General features: G+C 38.4%; 1 protein-coding gene across 4 annotated transcripts in view; it reads right to left on the bottom strand.

The window, feature by feature from the left end:
* afdna (afadin, adherens junction formation factor a) overlaps positions 1–24,751 on the bottom strand; it is a 203,092-nt gene that overhangs the window by 35,650 nt on the left and 142,691 nt on the right. For all 4 annotated transcript variants that reach the window (XM_072265966.1, XM_072265967.1, XM_072265968.1 and 1 more), the window contains 8 exons: positions 23,883–23,983; positions 22,223–22,309; positions 18,192–18,257; positions 14,570–14,643; positions 14,072–14,190; positions 11,155–11,349; positions 6,998–7,089; positions 6,250–6,429 (listed from right to left, as the gene is read on the bottom strand). In XM_072265966.1, coding sequence (XP_072122067.1) covers positions 6,250–6,429; positions 6,998–7,089; positions 11,155–11,349; positions 14,072–14,190; positions 14,570–14,643; positions 18,192–18,257; positions 22,223–22,309; positions 23,883–23,983 — 914 coding nt within the window. The remainder of the gene's footprint in view (positions 1–6,249; positions 6,430–6,997; positions 7,090–11,154; positions 11,350–14,071; positions 14,191–14,569; positions 14,644–18,191; positions 18,258–22,222; positions 22,310–23,882; positions 23,984–24,751) is intronic.

The following is a 24,751-nucleotide window of genomic DNA, read 5'->3' as shown; positions in this document are numbered from 1 at the left end:
AGTGACCTATATCTGAGATAACTCCTGCAAGAGCAGGAAAGCTGTGCAGTGTTCACTCGCCAGGAAAAGCTCAGTTCCTTTAAGCCGCGTTATTTCCTTTGTCGTGAATCCTTTGGAGAATCAGCAGTAACGTCTTTATGGAATACTGACTACTTTATGGAATCTCTAGACCCGGAGTTATTTGTGAGTGCAAAAAAAAAGATGATGTATCCGAGATTGCTGGAAGGTTGGATCTTAAAGGAATTACGAAGGTTACAACAAAGCCCGTAATTCAGAGAAAAATCGCAGATCACTATATAAATTCTGGACATTTTGATGAAGGTATGTTTCCAATGAGTAAACTGGAGATGCAGTTACATATCGAACAGATAAAGTTAGAGCAATTTAAAGTGAAAGCAGCAGCTAAAGAAGAAGATAAATAGAGGAAGTTTGAGCTAGCAATGGAGAAATTGAAGTCCAAGAATCAGGCTTTTGGTTCTAGGAAACAGTTTGTAGCAAGTCAAGAAGTTATTTTGGCTCCTCCATTTAATAAGACAGAAGTGGACAAATATTTCCAACATTTTGAAATTGTTGCTCTGATTTCAGGGTGGCCAAAAGATAAATGGCCAGTGATGTTACAAAGTATAATTAGAGGTAAGGCATAAGTTTATACAGCTTTAACTGCTGAGCAAGCACTTGATTATGGTACTGTGAAGCAGCATATATTGAGAGTGTATGAACTGGTTCCAGAAGCTTATAGAGAAAGATTCAGAAATTTCAAGAAATCTGTGGAAAAAACTTATGTGGAACTTGCCTGCGAGAAATCTGTGTGTTTTGAGAGATGGGTTTCCTCTAAAAATGTGAATGGGGGGTATAATAAATTAAAAGAGTTGATTTTATTGGAGGAATTTAAAAGGAGCATTCCTGTTGAAGTAAAGACATATTTAAATGAGAGGGACACTGTACATTGCAGGAGGCTGCTAAATTAGCTGATGAGTATGCTTTATTTCATGAGTAAATTTTCTCCAGGTAGAACTTCTAAAAGGAAAAATAGCACAGAGAGTCAAGTAAACCAGAAATTAAATCTGAAGTTAATGAGAAAGGTAAGGATGAAGGGAGAGGTGTGAAGGAAAGACATTTTGGTCCTATTTGTAATTATTTTAAGAAACCTGGACATGTAATAGCTAACTGTTTTTGAGTGAAAAAGAAAGAGAAGGAAGCAGTCCCAGATGCTTGTGTGCAGCATATTGAAACACCTGCAAATCCACAGAGTTCGATAAATACAAAGTAAGTTTTGTTGGAGTCTGACCCAAGTTAAGAGGGGATGAACATTTTATAACAAAGGGATTTGTATCTTTGCAAAAGGGATCCACTCCTGTGCCAATAAAAAATACTCAGGGATACTGGAGCTTCTCAATCACTTATATTAGACAGTGTTCGAAAGTTTAGCGATGAGTCTGACATCTGTGAGGTAAACTATATACGAGGAGTTGGGAATGCCCTTATGCCGGCACATTTGCAAAAGTAAATTTAAGGTCAGGGTTAGTTACAGGGCCTGTTAAAGTAGCACTACAACCCAGTTTACCCGTGAATGGTGTTTCTCTATTGTTAGGAAATGACTTAGCAGATGGACAAGTTTTTCCTGAAGTGCATTTGATAATAGAGCCCATATCTGAGGAACCACAGGTGGATTCTAACACGGATTCCTCCTGTGTGGCAACCCAAGCTATGGCTAAAAAATTGATGTGCAGGATGGGTCTGTTATCCATGACTGTTCAACTCGGGATTCAAATTTTGAGTATGTGTCAGAAGCTTTCTTACCTTCATTGTTTGAACAAGAATATTGTAGTAAGTCTGACCATGAAGATTTGCCGTTAGCTCGGAAGGAGATGATAGCAGAGCAGGGTAGAGATCCTGAGATTATCAAAGGACCAAGCTCTTCCAGATAGTGAAACTGAGGAAGTGCCAGTAGGATATTATTTTGAAAAGGGAGTATTAATGAGGAAGTCATTCCTACACTTGCAGGAATTGTAGGAGATCACCTACAATTCCTGCAAGTGAGGAATGGGACGTTAATCACCAGGTAGTAGTTCCTAAAGTTTATCGAAATGAGATTTTAACTATGGCTCATAGTATGTCTTTGAATGGCCATCAAGGCGTAAAGAAAACTATGAACAAGGTTTTTAAACATTTTTACTGGCCCAGTTTAAGAAAAGATGTAGCAACATTTTGCAGAACGTGTCATACTTATCAAATTGTGGGTAAACCTAATCAAGTTACTCCAGGCCAGGCAGCATCTATAGGAAGAGGTACAGTCGACATTTCGGGCCGAGACCCTTCGTCAGGTGTTTGCGTTTTTAAATTCACTACTGCATGCTGCGTTCACTAGCAACTTTTATGTGTGTTGCTTGAAATTCCAGCATCTGCAGATTTCCTCGTGTTCAAGTTACTCCACTGCAACTGATTCCAGCATTTGGTGAACCATTTTCCCAAATTATTATAGACTGTGTAGGCTTATTGCCAAAAACTAAGGCAGGACATCAATATTTGCTGACCATCATGTGCACAGCATCTAGGTTTCCTGAGGCCATACTACTCAGTAATATAACGGCTAAAACTATAATAAAGGCTCTTATAATATTCTTTACTTGTTTTGGCTTACCTAAGTAAATACAATCTGATCAAGGTAGTAATTCTATGTCTGGATTGTTTCAGCAGATAGTTTATAAACTGGCAGCAAAACAGATTACCTCGTCTGCATATCATCCAGAATCGCAAGGTGACTTGGAGAGGTTCCATTCTACCCCTAAAACTATGATTAGGATGTGTTGTGGGGAAAATGAAAATGACTGGGATGAGGGCATACATTTACTACTTTTTGTAGTACAGGAGGCAGTGCAAGAATCGTTAGGTTTTAGTCCTTTTGAACTTGTGCTTAGGCATAGAGTTCGAGTACCTTTGGCTTTGTTGAAAGAACAGTAGATTAATAAAGAGGTACACACTAATTTGTTGGATTATGTTTTAAAATTTAAAGAACACATAAAGGTTGTAGCTTAGCCAAGGAAAATTTAAAATCGGCTCAGGAGAAAATGAAGACTTAGTATGATAAGGACTAGAATAAGGTCATTTAAGCCTGGAGATAAGGTTGGTTCTTTTCCCGGTGCAAATGAACCTGTTACAAGCTAAATTTCATGGTCCTTATGAGATTAAATCTAAAGTGAATGATGTGGATTATGTGATAAAAACCCCCAGATCGAAGAAAGCCAACACAGCTGTGTCATATAAATATGATAAAACCGTATTATGCAAAACAGTCTGCTACTATGACTGTTGTAGTCAATAATAATGAATCTGATCCCACTGGGAGCTTAATGGATGATTCATCTGAAACTCATTTTAAACCCAACATTATTTCTGCCAGATTACCAAACTCAACAATTCTGGAAAATATTGGAGAAATTAGCTCATTTACAGCCAGAGCAGAGGCAGCAGATGAAACAGCTGATTTTTAAATATAGGGATTTATTTCCAGACGTTCCTAAAAGAACCACAGTAGCTTTAAACGATGTAGATGTTGGAGATGCCAAACCCATAAAACAACATCCGTATCGGATGAACAGGGAAAAATGTGAACTTGTTGAACAAGAAATTAAGTATATGTTAGAGAATAATATTATTATTAGACCTTCTAATTCGAATTGGAGCTCACTGTCTGTTATGGTGCCTAAGCTAGACAATAGTATTCAGTTTTGTACAGATTACAGGAAGGTAAATGCTGTGACAAAAACTGATGCGTATCCAATCCCTGGAGTGGATGATTGTGTGGATAAAGTTGGACAAGCAAAGTTCCTTACAAAGATTGATTTGTTAAAAGATTATTGGTGTGTTCCATTGACGGATAGAGGTAGAGAGATTTCTGCATTTGTAACCCCATCCGGGTTGTATGAATATGATGTTCTTCCCTTTGGGATGAAGAATGCACCAGGTACTTTCCAGTGGATGACTAATACTGTGATTCATGGGTTAAAAGATACAGGTGCCTATATTGATGGCTTAGTTACAGGAAATGATACTTGGAAAGCACATATTACTGTAGTGGAGAAACTATTTGAAAGGCTTTCAAAAGTTAACAACTATTAACTTAGGTAAGAGTGAATTTGGTCATGCCACGGTGACCTACCTTGGTTATGTTGTAGGTCCGGGCTCAGTTAAAGAAAACGGTTAAGAAAATAAATCAAACTCCAATTCAGCAACAAAGTTTGATGTTATAGGAGTATAATATTTTGATAACTCATATTAAAGGTAAAGAGAATGTGATCGCTCATTGTCTATCTAGATGTTAAATATACAATGTAAAATTTTTTTTGGAGTGTTATTTTAACATTTGTAACACTCCTACTGTATATTAGTTTGCAAGGTGCTGTATGATAATACTGTGTATAATATGAATGTTGCAGATTTTATACATTCGTTTTTTTTGTGTAAACAGTTGTTAAAATTTTGCTCCTAAAAGACCAAAATTTTCTTTTTTGGAGGGAGGTGTTACATACCCTGTGGGTATCTTGTGACCGTCTTATGAGCATGATATAATGGTCTTGCAGAGGTCACATGATGTAATTTTCATGCCAGTGTGAGGTCACATGATGACCTGTTCTCAACAGGTATAAAGCAGACCTCTGGTGTGATGCAGTTTTTTTTCCAGTTTAGTTCTATGTTAGTTCATCAGTTACTCCGTTATGCTGTGCATTTGTCATGACGCAGTTTTGTTTTAAAACAAAGTTTTCCTTTCTATTTTAAGGTGCAAAGATTGGTGCTGGCAATTTCACCAAGTGCTGCCATGTTTGTGTGTTGCATCTGTAATTTCCCCTTTTCAGCAGTATTGGAGAGTGAAGACTTTATTAAAGGACGGGAACCTGAAGGATTGGAATAAAGTTGGAGTCATTCGGCGGCTTTATAAGGGATCACCCTTATTGAGGATTCGTTCATAATATCCGAGATAACTCCTGCAAAAACAGGGAAGTTGCCAGGAAAAAGTCAGTTCCTTTAAGCCGTATTATTTCCTTCGTCGTGAATCCTTTGGAGAATCAGCAGTAATGTCATGTCTTCGAAGAAATCCGTTTCCAGAGAAGTCTCTCCTTATTCACTGCATAAATCATTTGGACTTTCGAATTTACCATTTTAAAGACTGGGCTCGAATTTACCACCTTAAGAACTGTTTTCGCGTTTACCCTTTTAAGAATTGTCCCAGAGCTGCCGTATAGCAGTTAACTTCCGGTTATGTAAGTCGTTTGAATACTTTTCGCTATTTGTTGAGCAGAGTTTACTAAATGTTTGTCTGTTTTTATGAAACCTGCCTTAATTCATAATTCATTGTTGCTGATCATGTGACAACTGGCATACTAAAACTTTTTCATTGTCAAGGTTTAAACACATTTAAAGCAGGTTCCTGAGTGGGAAAAGCTCAGGCCACAGCTTCTCCCAATCGCCCTGGCAGATACAAGCTCTAATGAAAATCTATTAATCTAAAGTGATTATTTTATCATATTCTTGTGCTTCAAGAATCTTGGCAAGAATCAATTCTGCTATTCTTCTTATGCTTTAATCCCAGAAGTAATGAATTATTCTGAGGAAAATCACTAAACCAAGCAACAACAGTCCTGCAAATAGGCCAAAATCAGCAAAACAGAAGATTAAACTAGAATGAAACAACAAGATCCTTACCAAGTTTTTAAAAAAACTCACAATCAATACCTCATTCATAGTATTCACAGCATTCTGGAAATGCCAAGCTTGTTTATATTTCATGCCTTTCACTAATTACTGCAAGACAGTTTTTATTCATAAGGTCCTGTAATATTTTCATATTTCCAAATAGGATTCTTTTATAGTCCATCCATAGAATGCCATTTTTAAAATAGCTGCTAATGATTTGCCTATATGCGAAAAATTGCCAAATTAATGAGTTACCATAAATGTATAAAAGGTAGAGTGTCATATTAAATTCAATAGTTAAGCACATATTCTATCGCTGATTTTTTTTAAGGATAGTTTGTTTTTAAACAAAGCATTATGGACAATGCTTAATCAAATTAAATCTCTATAGGAGGAAGCTTGCATTGCTAGTCTAAAGTTGTAATTTACACTGCCAATCACTTTATTAGGTAACCGTGCAAACCTGAAATACAATTCTTCATATACTTTTCAAAATCTGCTTTGGGTGATTTCTTTCATTTAGGTATTACCTACAGAGTATTGTGTCAGCAGTCCTACCTGTGCAGTGCTAGTAAAGGGCTGATCCTGCATTACTGCCCTCTCATCATAGTGATGCCATTGACCAGGAACGGGACTCACTCGATCTTGGGATCTCGACGTTGGGAAGGTAAAGTAATCTCTAGTATACGTTTGTGTGGGAATTGGATACGCTTCAGGTCTTGTGGGCAATAATTGCTCCTAAAAGCAAAATTAGCAATTTAATTAAATCAATAAACATTATTGACAGCTTCAATTGAAACATCAATAATTTAGAAGCTGAGAGGCACAGACAAGATATAAAGTCAATTACGTGAAAATCTGCAGATGCTGGAAATCCAAGCAACAGACAGAAAATGCTGGCGGAGTTCAGCAAGCCAGGTAGCATCTATGGAAAAGAGTAGCAGTCGATGTTTTGGGCACAGACTCTTCAGCAGAAGGGTTTACTCTTTTCCAATCAATGCTGCCTGGCCTGCTGAATTCCTCCAACATTTTGTGAGATGCTTAGACAGTCAATTAACACAGTACTTAACTAACGCAGGCTATATGAACTACTTTAAAAATACTTGCTTTAGTAATTATTTTAACGATTATCATTTAGTTATAGCAGAGCAAAAGTTTATATTCATTTTATCCAGGAATATCGGGCTGCTAAGTATGGATTCAAATAATTAAGTGAAAACCAGAAAGAAACGATGTAAAACCTAGTGATTAAAACTAATACTTGTAATATTTACAGATTAAGTAGCAAATTCTTATGCATACAAACCTCAGCACAGAGGTTCCCAGTAGAGACAGACTGAATTTTGGAGGTAGGTGCAGTAGAATAAACAGGTTTTGCCCCAGGACTTGGAGGTTGGTCTTTTCACCAAAAATAGAAATAAAGTAATTACAAGTTACATTATTACAAGAATATCTACATTTATTTTATTTGAGATTTTAATTAGAAACTTCTATATAATTGGTTTGAAAATTATACTTAAAAGGAGAATGAATTGAAAAGCTTTTGCCTCAGTTTTGTAGCAACACTGGCACAAGCGTACAGGTTACAATGTTAAATTTTACTCCACTGATGATTTTAATTGCTCAAAAATTTAAGTGCAAATAATCTATGTATCATGTTCTTCAACTTCAGTACAGAAAACTGGCTGAAATTTCATTCACAAGATTCATATCAATGCAAAACCAAGACATTGAAATATAGTCCCATTAAAGTACATTTGCCATATTAAAAAAAATCAACAAAAATGTTGGTTAAACAATTTTTTTGTTGTTGGCTTCTTTCAAAAAAGACAAATCAAGCAAATTCCAGAACAGTCACCTTACCCCATTTCCTAAAGGTTGTCCCTAGGTTAGGATAGTTCATAACCAGATAGTTCTCAAGACAGAATTTCAGCAATGAATCTAGTTCCAGACTGAATATGCCTACAGACCCACTAGCTAGTAAATCCATGCTAATAGTTTCTCAAATGTTAGTCATATGTACAGGCTATACACAAATTGGGTGTTCGTAACCTGGGGATGGGAGGGAGTCTATTTTCTTTGAGGAAAATCGTGATTTTAATGCCTGCCAAATTACCTGCCCTACATTGAAAATAGTCTGAAGATCTTTACAATCACAGCACTATGTCAGCCTCCCTCCCAATTGTTAAAGTCATCCCAGCCCTTGAAAATTGACTCCAAATTCTAGGAAGACTTATGGAATCAGCTGAAATAGACCTGATTACTACAGCACATTCCTTCATTTGATGAATCAGTGCTCCTTCATGGAGATACAATACATTGAAAAAAAAAACAAAGTTACAAAGGGCTTGTGAACCCTTTGCAATTACTTGCATTAATTACTCACAAAATGTGGTCTGTCCTTACACATCTGGAGAAGAAGGATGGTTATGTGAGAACGCTGTTCTTGGACTGCAGTACAGCATTCAACACTACAATTTCATCCCGACTCTACAGGAAGCTCAGAGACCTTGGCCTTGACCCTGCTAGGTGTAGCTGGATCCTGGAGTTCTCATCAGGTCGTAAGAGTGAGCTCCCTCACCTCCATCCCTCTGACTCTCAACACAGGAGCCCCTCAGGGCTGTGTACTAAGTCCCCTCCTTCCCTCCCTGTATACCCATGACTGTGTCGCCACCCACAGCTCCAATCTGCTAATTAAATTTGGTGACAACATTACATTGAGTGGCCTAATCTCAAACAGTAACAAGGTGGCCTACAGGGAAGAAGTCATCTCTCTGACACAGTGGTGTCGAGAAAACAACCTCTCCCTCTATGTCGTAAAAACAAAGGAGCTGGTTGTGGATTACAGGATGAATGGAGACAGGCTAATCCCTATGAACATCAATGGATCTGGGGTTGAGAGGGTAAACAGCTTCAAGTTCTTTGGCATCCACATCACCGAGGACCTCACGTGGTCTGTACACACCAGCTGTGTAGTGAAAAAGGCACAACAGCACCTCTTTCACCTCAGATGGTTGAGGAAGTTTGGTATGGGCCCCCAAATCCCAAGAACTTTCTATAGGGGCACAACTGGGAGCATCCTGACTAGCTGCATCACTGCCTGGTATGAGAACCGTACCTCCCTTAGTCGCAGGATTCTGCAGAGAGTGGTGCAGACAGCCCAACGCATCTGTAGTTGTGAACTTCCTTGATTTAGGACATTTGTAAAGACAGGTGTGAAAAAAGGGCCCGAAGGATCATTGGGAACCCCAGTCACCCCAACCACAATCTATTCCAGCTGTTACCATCCGGGAAACAGTACCGCAGCACAAAGCCAGGACCAACAGGCTCTGGGACAGCTTCTTCCACCAGGCCATCAGACTGATCAACTCACGCTGATTTGGGTGTATTTCTATGTTACATTGACTGTTCTATTTATCATAAATTATTATGATTGCACATTGCACATTTAGACGGAGATTTAACAAAGATTTTTACTCCTCATGTATGTGAAGGATGTCAGAAATTAAATCAATTCAATTCTAAGTCACAGTACTAAACAAACAATCTGCCTAAACTAATAACACAAACAACTACTTTTTGTCTTTATTGAACACAGTGTTTAATCATTCACAGGAAAAAGTATGTGAACCCTTGTATTTAATAACTGGTAAAGCCTTCTTTAGCAGCCATAACCTCCAAACATTTCCTGTAGCTGCTGATCACACTTACACAATGGCAAGGAGAAATTTTAGACCATTCCTCCATAAAACTGTTTCAGTTCATCAATATTTCTGGGATACCTCGCATGAACAGCCCTCTTCAGGTCATGCCACTGCATCTCAATTGGGTTATCGTCAGAACTTTAACTTGGCCATTCCAAAATTTTCTTCTTTTTAATCCATTCTGTTGTTGATTTACTCTTGTGTTTCAGATCATTGTCTTATTGCCATCATCCAACTTCTATTAAGCTTCAGGTGATGAACCACTATCCTGACATCCTCCTGGAAAATGTCTTGATACAATTTTGAATTCATTGTTCCCTCAACAATTGCAAGCTGTCCAGGCCCTGAGGCAGCAAAGCAGCCTCACACCATGATGCTCCTTCCACAGCTGGGATGAGGTTTTGGTAATGGCGTGCAGTGCCCTTTTTCCTGATGAACACCCAGGTCTTTAGAAATGCTTTTGTTGCCTTTTCCAGCTTCATGCATCTCTACAATTCTTCCAACGTTCTTTGTAAGTTGTTTTGATCAAGGCACATAAACAGATCTTTCTTGAGAAGAACAGGCTCTGTCAGTAACCATTTTTTTAAAAAAAAAAATCAGGCAGGGTACCTCTACAACCCTCACTTCCAGTCTCATCTCACTGACTGGAACACCTGAATTCAAATAGCTTTTGTAGAAGGCATTACCCCAGAGGTTCACATTCTTTTTTTTTAAACGTAGACTGATTATTTAAATGGTGTATTCAGTATTGACGAGAAGTACAATTGTTAGTGTGTTATTAGTTTAGGTAGATTGTGTGTTTGTAACAGACGAAGATCAGACCATATTTTATGAGCAATTATTGAAGAAAACCAGGTAATTGCAAAGGGTCAAGTACTTTTTCTTGTAACTGTAGCTGTTTGACCGAATCTGTGGCAGGCAGTGAGCAAACCGATACCAGGAATAAACGTACCTGACCTTGTGTCCACGATAGCAATGGTAGAAGTGATGACTTTTAGTGTACTTTAAATTTAAGTGGACCTGAATTTTTTCCACTGATTTTTTCTGCACATTCCTGGATGTGGTAATTTATTCTGTTAATTAGGGATTTGTATCAATTAGTTTTAATGATATTCGGGTAGTAGCATTATTAGTAGCATTTATTTCCTAAAGCTAAACAAAAGAATCCTTACATGCTGCACCTAATATCCATACTACATCTATGTTATCAGGAAATTAACCTTCAGCATCAGACACAAACACATTCTTTCCAAATCAAATCTGGAACCAGCTTCAGAATTTTTAATCAATGTAACTCTTTGAATGTAAAGAAAATACCAGGTAGCTAAAAATCCTAGCTTCTGACATTCACCTTTGGACAACCATTGTCTGATGTCATATAGTGAAGGAGAGATCAATGACCAACGTTTTCATACATGAAGACACGTATTGTATGCTCTACTTGGATCTCCCTGAGCTTGCTCCTATAGTCATCCAGAGAAATATACTATCCGAATAACAAAAAAAAAACTATCTATATAAACCCTCAAATAACACTGTAAATCACCACATACAGAAACTTGGAGAGAAAACCAGGGGAAAAATTCGGATCAATTTGCATTTAAAATAAACTGGAAGTGCTCATATAATTCTGAAAATATGGCAGGAAGTTTTTGTCTTGGCTTTTTAAAATCCATTACATATACTCACCACCTATGAGCCACAACGTGCTTGGCAATAGTGAATATGCAGCTAGATTTATGTTATAATTCTTACTTACTTGCCACATTGGGACTAGAACGATGGTCTGCTCGGTTTTTCAATAATCTGTCATCCCCAGATGGTTTCTTTGGTTCATTGTATTCAGTCCATCCTATTGGTGAATTCTCCGGTGTTCCATTCTGAGGGTTATTGTTGTACAATTCAAAACCTTCACTCTTTGGGCGAGGTTTACCTGAGCCACGGCGATCAGAAGCTGAAAATGGGAGAAGATATTTTAGAATTTAACCTGATTTGGAATATAATTGTTTTCAAAATACCCATTTTAAAAAACATCTGTTCAAATATTAATATAAAAGCAGAAAATAATGGAAATCTTCAAGAAAAATATGAACATCATGGGATTATCCATAGAACTTGTGAATTTGGAATATTTAACTGACTTGAATGATTCAAGTATTGAAAATATGAAAATTAATTTGCATTAACTTGTAAGTTAAGTGAAAAGAAAACAGCTGGGTCAGGGACTGAGGTTGGAGGCCCAATGACAGTGAGTCAGAATCCAAGCAAGAACTGGAGGTTCAGAGAGCTAATACTGCTATTGGCTGTCTTGCTTTTGTTCTACTGTTGCTGTTGCTGCTTATGTTATTGTGTTGAACACTGTGGGCATGCTATGTTAGTGCTGGATTGTGTAGCAACACTTGCAGGCTGCCCCCAGCACATCCTTGGCTATGTTGGTTGTTAACGTAAACAACACATTTCACTGTACGTTTTGATGTTCATATAATAAATCTGAATCTAGTTCACTCAAGTTGGTTAAAATGGAAACAAATGATAGTAGTAAAAAAAGTGGGACAAACAAAACGATTATCATTTTCAAATTTATTTAATTGAACACAATGATCCTTTTTCCTGCTGACGTCAAGCACACAGCCCCAACATCTTAAATTAAGAATATGCCCAGTGTAAGCAGTAACACCCATCATACAAAGCCAGAAGGAATTAAGAATAGAACAGCTGGCCTTTTCCATACCCTATCCTAATTTTGCAAAGCACAGCAAGCTCAATACCACTCATTAAAATTATATTTAACATAAATATCCGAGGCACAAATAGGCAATATATTTAAATCTACAATCTAAATATCTACAGTTTGTTTTAAGTTGTCCCATTCCCTCAGGAATTCTAATATTAACCTCACTAACCATCTGGATTCCCTCAAGCACTGCAAAGGCTCTGAACTCTCAGCAAAATCAAATGATTTTCTGAAAAGCTTGCAATTTGCTGACTGTACTCTGTTGGTAACTCAACATGCTACAATGATGATGAGGAGAACCAAGTTTCCAAATATACATTCCAGTGTAAATGCAGATATGCCAGGAAATTGAGTGGTGCAAGGATAGCTCACTGTTTCCAGGAAGTTTTGACCAATGAGGGTAGTAAAATAAAACATTCCTTAGCATTTCATCACATGATAAACAATAAACTATTTTGGAAGTATATAGATAAACAAATAAAACAATTCATTTAGAGACAGCTAGATCTAAAATTAACAAGTAATACATTTTGGACAAGGATACCATAAGAACATTTTGATCTTAAACAGAACCACTGGTCCTTTTACTTTCACCTGGAGGCTTTAAAAAGAAAGCTATGAACATAATATCTGCCAAGGATAAAGAAATATTATTTAACTTGAAAAGATGCAGCACAACGGGATTTTTAAGAGTCTCGTTTGGCACGGAACAGCTGTTAGTGTTGCTGTCTCAAAGCTCCAGCAATCCAGATTTGATCCTGATTTTGGTTGTGTGACAAAAGAACCAGTTATCAGAAGATTGATGCCGATAAGAGGACAATGGGGGAACATGCAAGGTGCTAATAAGAGAGAGACGAGAGAGATTACCGAAAGGAGACACGGTTCCGAGTATTGTCAGAGACCGGTGGCTTTGAACCCTGAACTGTTTGAAGTTTGATGGACAGGCGATACCCCAGCAGGGGGATAAAAAGGGACAGGTTCGCTAAGGCAACAGACACACGACACCACGAGGTAACGAGACCCTGGAAGCGGTGTGCCCCCCCACAAGTTGGTGGGAGTTTTTGGAGGTCTGGTCGCGGGACCAGCCATAGACGCACAGGGTGGAAAGATACGGTCCGGCGGGAACCTGGTGTGTGTGTCCGCCCTTGCCTGGGTGCCGGGTTCACTGCAGAAGAACGATCGTATCTGGAACGGAAGGATCACAGTCGGTGACCTCAGAAGTCATTACAAAGGGCTCGCCCGAAAGCTAACTGCGAGGAATATCGAAGGTCTGTTTGGAAACCGATTTGCATATTCATTCGTTCTCTCTCTCTCTCCTCCCCGCCCAACAGCACAACAGCGATTACTGCGAACTGAACTAAATTGAACTGAACTTTGCGTCACTTGAAACTGATCATTTACCCCTAGACTGCCATAGAGCTTGATTGATCCTATTATCCTAGTTCTGTGTACATGTGTGTTTTATCATTGCTAAACTGTTGCATTTATATCCTTTCGACTAGAGTACTGTGTTGCTTATTTCTTTAATAAAACTTTCTTAGTTCCAGTAATCCAGACTCCAACTAAGTGGTCCATTTCTGCCGGTTTGGCAACCTGGTTACAGGGTATGTAACAGTTGCTACCGTGTGGAATTTGCATATTTTACTCCAAAAGACTTGATGTCGTCTCTTGGATGCTCCAGTTTCTCTTCACACACCAAAGATATTCAGGGAGGTTAAATGACCATTGTAAATGACCCCATATTGAAAATTAAAAGCGAAAGCTGGTAGGCACACAAGAAGTAATAAATTGCAGAAATGCAGGGGAATAAGATCTGTGCAGCAAACCAGCAGGGACTTCAAGCAAAAATATATTTTTATGTCCTAATACAGTAAATATATGGAAAGTACAAGACTAATATGCAATTTAATATATTGTTTCAAAATCTTGATATAGAACTTGCCTCTCTGCATCATTGGAGAAGGTTGGTTAAGTAGAGTAGCCAAACCATGGTAAATGGCTCCTTGTCTTGCTATTTCTAAGGTTACCACAGAACCTGTTCTTGTCATTAGCTCTGCAGCCCTGAAAGAGAACATTTCCTTAAAATTTTAATTATAGTTTAAAATTGACTGAAATCACAATTGACAAAGTTCTGGAATTGTTCAGTTTGCACAATTTGGATACAAATGACCAATTAAAAAAGTTTACACTGTCTTCTCCTTATGACCTACTTAGAGCATGCAGTACCCCCCCCCACCCCCAACTGACCCTTGATATTTTTTTTTAAATACGTTAATGGACCATCATGAGATATTTGAAGTTAGTACAAGAAGAACTGCCTCTCCATATGACACTCTTATTGCAGGTGAAGAGGGTGTGAACATTTGGACTCAAAGACCATGTTACTAACACTTGAGTTGAGCTCATCGTGCTTTAAGCAAACTGCAAGGAAGTACTTCACCTTTCCTGTGAAAGCCCTACGAGACTGCGTCCATCAACACTAAGTAACTGATCTCCAGCTGCCAAACGGCCATCCTGCAGATAGAAGTAACTTATTATGATTTGGATAGAATTAAATAAAAGTTTTGCAGCAATGTTCAGATAAGATACATATATGAAACAATAGCTGATGTTTTGTCATTAAAACCACTTAGTTAGTTATGGTTGATCTTTCACATCAGCGCTACATTCCTATACCAACCTTTGATTCTCTTAATATACAAACATCCATCAGTCTCTCTTGAATACATTTTGTGACTGAGCTGCCACAGCCCTCTTAGGTAGGAAATAACGAAGATTCAAACAGGAGGAAATCTGCAGATGCTGGAAATTCAAGCAACACACACAAAATGCTGGTGGAACGCATCAGGCCAGACAGCATCCATAGGAAGAAGCACAGTTGACGTTTCGGGCCGAGACCCTTCGTCAGGACTAACTGAAAGAAGAGATAACTAAGATTCACTGTTCTCTGGATGATTATATTTATTATCTGTCCTAAATGGCCAATCCCTATTTTTGAGTCTGTGACCCTGTTCTAGAAACTCAAGTTAGAGAAAACATCAACTTTATGTCAACCTGTCAAGTACTGTGGAAATTGTATTCAAGTCTAATTAATCTCTCAAAGGACAATCCCCATCACAGGAACCAATTTTGCGAGCCATCATGTAGTGTATAATGTTCTTCTTTGGGTAGGGAGACCAGGTCTAAATACAGTATTGCAAGTGAAACCTCATCAGGATCCTATGTAATTGCATTAAAGCATCGTTACTTTTACAAGCCCTTTTGCAATACGAATCAGCATACCATCTACTGTCTCAACTGTTTACTGCACATTAGCTTTCCATGATTCTGTTAATAGATGCCTGGTTTCCAATAAACACCAACACTTCCACCTCATCTTAAAGACATTTTCTTAACCTATTTTGTCTCTACCAGTTGATGACTTCATATTTCCATGTTGTAATTGCCATGGCCTCACCAATTCAATTAGCCTACCTTTATCCCATTAAAGTCTCCCTATATCCTCTCCACACCTCCCTGGCATCCAAAATTCACATGATCAACAAGGCTAAACATATTACTCCTGGCCTATTCATCCAAATCACTGATTACAGATTATGAACTGGGGCCCAAGCAATGAACCCTACTCAATCTCACTAGGTTTTGGCACCAAACCCAGTTAATCACACTGATTTCTGATCATTTGACCACTCTTAATCCAAATTAGCATTTTCAGGCATGAAGATAAATAATGTACAGCAAATCAGAGCAAACAATTTTGCCCTTCTCCTTTTCTGCTAACAGTGAGCCTTATTCTGTTTGTGAATACTTCTAATTCAACTTGTCAATTAAAGTGTCTAACAAGAGTTCAGAAATATACCAGTCAACATAAAACATACAGCATAAAACAATCTACAGCATATTACAGGCTCTTCGGCCCACAATGTTGTGCCAACCATGTAAACTACTCTAGAAACTGCCTTGAATTTCCCTAGTGCAGAGCCTTCTATTTTCCTAAGCTCCGTATATCCATCTAAGAGGCTCCTAAAAGACCCCATTGTATCTGCTTTCATCACCACCGCTGGTGGGGAATTCCACGTACCCACCACTATGTGCGTGAAAAACTTACCCCTGACATCTGCTCGGTACCTATTTCCAAGCACCTTAAAACTATGCCCCCTCATGTTAGCCATTTCAGCCATGGGAAAAAGCCTCTGGGTATCCACATGATCAAAGCCTCTCATCATTTCGTACATCTTCATCAGGCCACCTCTCATCCTCCGTCGCTCCAAGGGAAAAGGCCAAGTTCACTCAACCTAATCCAGGCAACATCCTTGCAAATCTCCTCTACAGTTTCTCCATAGTATCCACATCCTCCTTGTAGCAAGGTGACCAGAACTGAACACTACTCCAAGTGGAATCTGACCAAGGTTTTATATAGCTGTAACATTACTTCACAGCTCCTGAAGTCAATCCCACGGTTGACGAATGCCAACACACCATACACCTTCTTAACAACACTGTAAACCTGTGCAGCATCTTTGAGTGTCCCCCAAGATCTCGTTGATCCGCCACACAGCCAAGAGTCTTACCATTAATATTACATGGTAAGACTCTTGGCAGTGTGGAGGATCGGAGAGAAATTCTGACATATGCTTTAAAAATCAGTACAAAATAGTTAAAGGTTTATTTTTGGTTTTGTCTTGAGGGCTCTGGGTAATAGTCTACCATTAGTGTTGCACTTCATTTTGGCCTGAGGGGGTCTGTGATCTACAGTATGGAGAGACTGGGGGATCATTACCACCAATTAAACTTGAACAAAAAGCAAAAGAACTACTAATGCTGGAAATCTGAAATGGTTGCGAAGAAAAAAAATTTCAGGGCGTATATTGTATACATTTCCCTGACATTAAATGTACCTTTGAAATAGAAAATGCTGGAAATATTCCACAAAGCAGACAGCATCTGTGCAGATATAAATGAACCTTTCCTGGTTCTTATAAAAGGTTACCTTAAAAAGTTAATTCAAGTTCTCTCTCCATGCATACCAATAAATCAACAGCTTGATTTTGGATTAATCAAAAACAAACTTCTTCAGGTCAATGATGTAATGTCATCATCCTCATCTTGAGGATCTGGAAATAAAGAGGAAACCCGAAGTGGGTTCCAGATAGCATGACCTTGATTTAACTTGACAAGACTCCGGAAATTAGAGGCATCACTTCATTGTCCTTCACAGGAACAACATCTAATAAAAAAATTTTTAGGTCTTCCCAAAAATCTCAATATGAATTTAAGCCATCAAATAACTTGCACAGTTTAGCACAGCAAGGAAAGTGGGAGAAACAAACTTCTCTACACACCCTCCTTTGACCTCACAAAGACTTTGTCAATTTATGTATTGGAGGATTCCTCTGGATATACAGTACTTCAATATGCATCACATCTTTGTCAGCTTGCTCCATGACATGCATGTAATGGTTTTCAATAATAAAAAAAATATTTAGTTAATTCAGGAGTCAAGCCAATTTGTATTATTACTTTAACAGTGTTCTTAATACTGTTTACTGAACTGCTACAATGATCGTCACCAGGTTTCCTTCAGATCAGAACTAAACTACTGAATGGATGCTAGCTATTCAGCTTCCAATGATTACAATCCAAATGCAAGACCATCTTAGCAGCCTTGACAATTTTCTTCAATAAGATGATGAAATTACAGATTATGTTCTCTTGGAAACACATCTTCAACCAAACAATAAATTTGCTGAAGTACAGTTGGAAACAGCTGGTAGTACTGTCACTCAATAGCCAGAGGAATAAATATACTAAGCCTCTCTCAATCAGACCTAACTTTGCCAGTTCTCACTTGGGGATCTCTGGAAATCGTTCTGCATTTCCTGCATCTTGGATGCCATGTTATAATGGCTTCAACTCAAAAAGTACAAAAATAAAATTTCTTGGATTATGTATATTTTTCTCACAAAATTGCATGAAATTTCCCACTTTAGAATGCTATTCAAATTTATCTGTGCAATGGCATTTCAATTAGTTCTTCTTAATCAGAAAAAAAACTTTCTTACCATGTCAGCAGCTCCACCTTTTACAACAGATTTAACATAGATTCCCAATTTCTCTTGTCCTGCACCCTGAAGATATTGAAGGAAGTTTATTATCAAAGAGTACGAACATTTTCCGGTGATTAATTCTGGCTGAACTTACTAAGCAATGGGTAATTTTTAAGATGCAAATTAGTTTCAATCTTGTGGCTGAGTGAATGAATAAACTTCTTAATACTTCAAGTAAATTACTGTAAATGGAAATGGCAGGAACAACAAAGCCAATTTGTAACACGAGATGTCCTGAAACGTGACAAAAGAATCAAAGAAAGCAACAAATAGATTTCAAATACAACTAGATAAATCAACTTACAACAATACTGAGTATATGAAACTTCAATTAAATCTGTAAACAAGGTTATTGAGCAGGTGGTGTGCAGTACCAGCACCAAATGGAAGGTGACAGCCACAGGCTGAGCATTCATTTGAAATTGGATTGAGGCCTTTGGCCAATACCAAGCACAAACTAGGTACTTGCTACTTTAAGAACAAGAACAAAGGCAGTGAAAAAAATCTTCAATTGACCATAGCATAATAATTCACTGTTAGGTGCTATTCAAATGGTGCAAGTAAGCAGGAACAGGGTAGACAAAAGTTATACAATCAGAGACTTATCAAAGGTACAATCAAAGGTTGTGCCTGCCTGTCTGGTTGACATTGTTAGCAAGATTAAGGTTGAAAAAAAATGAAGGTTAAAGGAAGAGGATTCAGTTTTTATGACTCTCACTGTAAACAATAAAGGCAGAATTCTAAATATTTATTTTTCAGAGGAAGTTTTATGAACTAGGATCAAATTAAAATATAAACCTCACTATAATTTTATGTCTGTTATTCAAATCACATAAAAATTGCTAAAGGGTCAAAATCAACTACAAAAATGCATATCTGAAAATCAGCAAGACACTGATTTTGATTTATGGACAGCCACCAACACTGGGAATCAGAACAATCTGTTTAGACTAGGGCCTTAAATTAAGGCAGGTTTAAATTAGTAACAGGGAAGGAGTTTGGAAGGATTTGGGCAAGAGGAAAAGTCACAGCTATGCAGCAGAGTTACCTTGGCAAATGTGAACATTGAGACAGAAAGGAACAAGTGTATGCCCAAACAGATAAATTGAAATTTGATCAAAATGGATGATGGTGGAAATAAAATGGCGAGAGTTAAAATGGGTTTCATAATTCTCAATAACATACAATACAGCAAGAAATGTAATGCATAAAGTGATCCAAATATGGCTAACATTAGAGTCCACAGTTAGCCAGTGGTCCCCAACCACTGGGCCACAGACCGGTACTGGGCCGCAAAGCATGTGCTACCGGGCCACGAGGAAACGATATGATTTGGCGATATGAAACGATATAGTCAGCTGCACCTTTCCTCATTTTCTGTCACGCACTGTTGAACTTGAAATAACCTACCAAATCATACCAATAACACATAAAACCTAAAATAACACCTACATGACCAGAGTGTATATTTCAGACTGCAACATTAACAAAGAAATTTTGCAGATGCTGGAAATCTTAAACAACACAAAATACTGGGGAAACTCTGCCAGTCCAGCACCATCTAAGGAGGTGATGAGACACCCCAGGATTCTCAGGTACCCCTCTACCTCTCATTCTCTGAACCCTTTGTTCGTAGGAGCCCCTGTATCTTTTCCCCACCCCATCTCCCCCTAAACATCCCAAACCTCCCCTCTCCTCTGACTCCTCCAACACTCAACCCTTCCCTGACCCCACCTCTAATCGCTTCCATTATCTTCACCATTCCCTTTGACCTCCCCATCTAAGTGGAAATGTTCTGTCTCAGCAAGGATCTAACTTTTATTCCCTGCACCCCTCAGTGAATTCTGCACCTGGCATGATGCCGAGTTCTCCATCTCTGAGTCTACCTTTTTTTGGCAAGGATTCCTCACATGTCACTAATGACCCTCTTTTCCTGTCTTCAGCCCTCCTCTTCTTGGAGGCTACACTCTGGTCTTCTGCCGGCTCTGGTTCATTTCATCTCCAATTGTGGATGAGACATCAACTGTCTTGACTTCAGCATTTCTTTCTCCTTTTTGAACTTCGCACCCTCTGAGTGCACACCCTTACACATTCTCAGCACCAATCCCAACCTCACTATCAAACCCACAGTCATGGGCCCCAGCTATACCTGCTTTTTCCATCAGCCACATGGAACAGTCCATGTTCCAAGTCTACACTGATAATGTTCCCCAACTCTTTCTCCACTGCAATGATGACTGCCTTGGTGCTGTTTCCTGGATCCATGCTGAGCTCATAAATTACATTAACTTTGCCTCCAACTTCCACCCTTCCCTCAGATTTACTTGGCCCATTTCTGACTCCTCTCTCCTCTTTCTCAATCTCTGTTTCTATCTGTAAAGTCAGACCATCTTTTACAAACCTACTGACTTTCACAGCTATCTTGAATATACCTCTTTCCATCCTATCATTTGTAAAAATGCTATTCCCTTTTCCAAGTTCCTCTGCTGCATCTTTTCTCAGAATGGTGCTTTCCATTTTACAACTTCTGAGCTGTCCTCATTCTTCAAAGAACAGGGTTTCCTTCACACCATCTATACTGACCTCATCTGCATCTCCTCCATTTATCCCATTCACTCACCATCACAACTTGGAAGGGTGTCCAACACATCATTCTCCATAACATCCACCATCTCTAACAAAATCCTACCACTAAGCATATCATCCAACCCACCGCCCCCATATTCCATAGGGATCACCTTGTCCATGCCTCCCTCCCTGACACTTATCCCTGCAAGTTTGACAAGTATTACACCTGCCCCTACATCTCCCTTACTACCATTCATAGCCCCCAACAGTTCTTCCAGATGAGGTGACACTTCACCTCAAAATTGTCAGGAGTCATCTACAGTATCCCATGCTCCTGATGTGGCCTCCTCATAGGTGAAACCCAACATAGACCAGGAGACCACTTCGTCAAACATTTTCACTCCATCTGAAACAAAAGGTGGGATTTCCCAATGGCCACTGATTTCAATTTGACTTCCCATTCCCATATGTTGGTTCAGAGCCTCCTCTACTGCTACAATAGGTTGAAGCAGCAATACCTCATGTTTCATCTGGGTACCCTCCAATCTGATGGTATGAATACTTATTTCTCCAGCTTCCAGTAACATCACCCACTCCTTCCTCTCACTTTCCATTCTCCTTTTCAGATTCCCTTTACCTCTCTTCTTCTCCCCACCTGCCCCTCATCTCTCTCTGGTGCACCTCCTCCTTTCCATTCTTCCATGGTTCAATGTCCTCCATCAAATTCCTTCTTCTTTAGCCCTTTACCTCTTCCACCCATCACGTCCCAGCTTCCTATTTTATTCCCCCCTTTCCCACTCATCTCCCTCACATGGTTTCACCCAGTTTGTATTCCTTCTTCACTATCCCCTCCACCTTATTCTGACCCCTCCCCCCCCCCGATTCCATGTTAATAAAGGGTTTGGCCTTTAAACGCCGACTGTTTATTCTCCTCCACTGATGCTGAGCTGAGTTCCTATAGCAGTTTGCGTCTACTGTACAAGATAACATTGACAGCCAGCATTTTCCCATGAAAAGAATCCTAAGCAACTAATTCAAATGCTGATTTTCGTTAACCTATTTCTTTATTTCACAGTGAAGACAAGTTTCTATACCATTATTGAATTAGTCATAACTGACAGCCAGGTACTTTTTAAAAAAAAAACCTAAGGTCTCACACTTATCCCAGGTATTAAAAATTTGTATGTTGCAAGACCGTTCATTAGTTCAACACATACAAGCAACCGTTAATTGTACACAAATGTCATACACTTTAGAAAGTACCAGATAGAGGTACTGATGACCTAATAAACTTTGGAATGCACCTCAATAAATTATATTGCTGATGAATACGCATCTCACATGACAGAGACTGCTTGAGGGACCTTCTTTCATACTGGTAATATCATTCTCAGATGACTTTAAACGAATTTGCTTACCTTAGCTGCTACAATGCTTAGTCCCATTCCATTTTGCTTCTTTAATGTCACTGTAATTATTTCTGGCTCTTTGCGGTTCGGTTCAACCTGTAAAACAAAGGATCCTGAATAAAGCAAATTTAGTAAACAATCTTCATTTCATCAAGTAATAGAAGGGATTTATCAGCTTGTTTTAATTCAGCTGCTAAAATAGTTGTTTTCAGCTCAAATACATAAACAATTGATCAAGTGTAAAAATCACATTTAATTAGTAAACAACATGCATCATTACTGTATGATTTTAATAGAAATTATAAATTTACACTATATCATGGGCTTCTTACTTTTTAAATCCCTAAAGGTTAACTTGCAAGTTGAGTTGGTAGGGAAGGCAAAAGCAATGTTAGCATTAATTCTGAGGGGACAAGGAGGAAATACTGCGGCTTTATAAGACATTGGTCAGGCACCTCGGGAGTATTGAGAGCTGTTTTGGGCCCCTTATCTAAAAAAAGATGTGCTGGCATTGGAAAAGGTCTAGAGGAAGTTCTTGAGAATGAGAAAGTACGAGGAGCATCTGGTGGTGGGTGGGGGGGGGGGTGGTTGGTGTCATCTCATTGAAACCTATTGAATATTGAAGTGGATGTGGAGAGGATGTTTCTATAGTGGGAAAGTTTAGGACCAGAAGGCAGAGCCTCAAATTAGAGTGGTGTCCATTACAAATTAATATAAATTTAAGTTGCAACTGCAACCCTTTCAAAGTAATGTTCAAACTAGGGAAACACTAATACAATTCCATCAAAAATCCATTAAATACAAACAAAATGTTCAGAGGCTAAATTGTATATAGATTGCTGCTGGTTGCAACTTAAACCAGTGATGAAAGATCACAAAGTACAGATATTTATGAAGTATCAGCTGTGGAGATACAATGAAAATTAGGTTAAATGATTACATTCCAAAATACACATTCAGCAAAACTTATTAATTGTACAGCCACAGATTTAACATCGTTTGTTTCAGAAATAAAACTTGACCACTCTTAAACCTGCTCATATCCAATAAAAGACAAAATATTAAAACACTTGATTATGTACAGTGACAAAAAAAGGGAAAGTTTTCCATTAAAAATAAATATACAAAAATAAAGGGGCATAGTCATTTAAGTAGCTACAATATTAAAGCACTACTCAAAAAAAAAAATCACCTTTTCTGATGTCCAAGGTGGTATGGTATTGTAAAATTTATTGTGCATATTTAAAAGCACCCCATATGCATACTCTAAAAAAGTAATTAAAGTTAATAAAACAAATGCATTTGGACACGATACAAAAACATTTTTGTTGGAAATGATGAGTTCTTTGGAAGAATGAAACTTTTCCATCTACAGGCTTTTAATGTTCTAACTTATTCACATTGCTGATTCAAATTGGACAAGAAAAAACAATGGTATGATTACAATATCTCCCTGCACTCTACAAATTTTTAATATTTTCTTTATGTATTGTAGTTTTTGATGTTAATATCAAATACTTCAGTCATACAGTGCATTTTAGGTGCACTTCCATTCATTACAACTACAATGAAAATGTACCTTTACACTACTTCTAAGTTTGCTCTAAACCCTTTAAAATACACTTCAGTAGTCATACAAAAGAATATCTACGCATTCAAACCAACCTACCAACTCAGTAGTATCAGATGGAAAATGGTCAAAGTCAGCACTTTCGAAATAAATTGTCCAAGTGCCTGGTGATCGTGAATGCGATGTTAGCCTACAATAGCCTGCAAGGAAGAACACATTTAAATAGATGGTGCCTTATAGTGCATTAAAAAAAAATAGACACCAACACTACAAAATGGATACCTATTGTGAGACAGTAATTTTGGAGTAGGAAAGGGGATAAAGGAGGAATGAGGTTCCCATTTGACTGCTAAGACCTTCAATAAATTAACTCACTGTTTATTTTTAAACAGAAACTATATTTTTAAACTTAAGATTTTTTGTTGAAAATTGTTTCAATTAATTGAATAATTTTAAGATTAAATTATTAAAGAGGTAGCATTAATTTCAGATAACAGCACAACAACTGTCTAATCACAAACAAGAGAAATCTGCAGATGCTGGAAATCCAAGCAACATACACAAAATGCTGGAGGAACTCAGCAGGCCAGGCAGCATCTATGAAAAAATATACAGTCGATGTTTCAGGACGAAGCCCTTTGGCAGGGCTGGAGGGAAAAAAGCTAAAAGTAGATTTAAAAGGTGGGAGGAGAGAGAGAAACACCAGGTGATAGGTGAAACCTGGAGGAGGAAGGATGAAGTAAAAAGCTGGGAAATTGATTGGTGAAAGAGACAGAAGGCCATGGAAGAAAGGAAAGGGGGAATGGGGGGGAGGGGAAAGAGCACCAAAGGGAGGCAATGGGTGGGCAAGGAGATGAGGCGAGGGATGGAAAGGGGGATGGGAATGGTGAAGGGGGAGGGGGCATATACCAGAAGTTTGAGAAATCAATGTTCATACCATCAGGTTGGAGGCTACCCAAATGGAATAC

This window comes from Mobula birostris, chromosome 8, assembly GCF_030028105.1.
Source record: "Mobula birostris isolate sMobBir1 chromosome 8, sMobBir1.hap1, whole genome shotgun sequence".
NCBI lineage: Eukaryota > Metazoa > Chordata > Chondrichthyes > Myliobatiformes > Myliobatidae > Mobula > Mobula birostris.
This window is presented reverse-complemented; position numbering and strand designations above follow the sequence as displayed.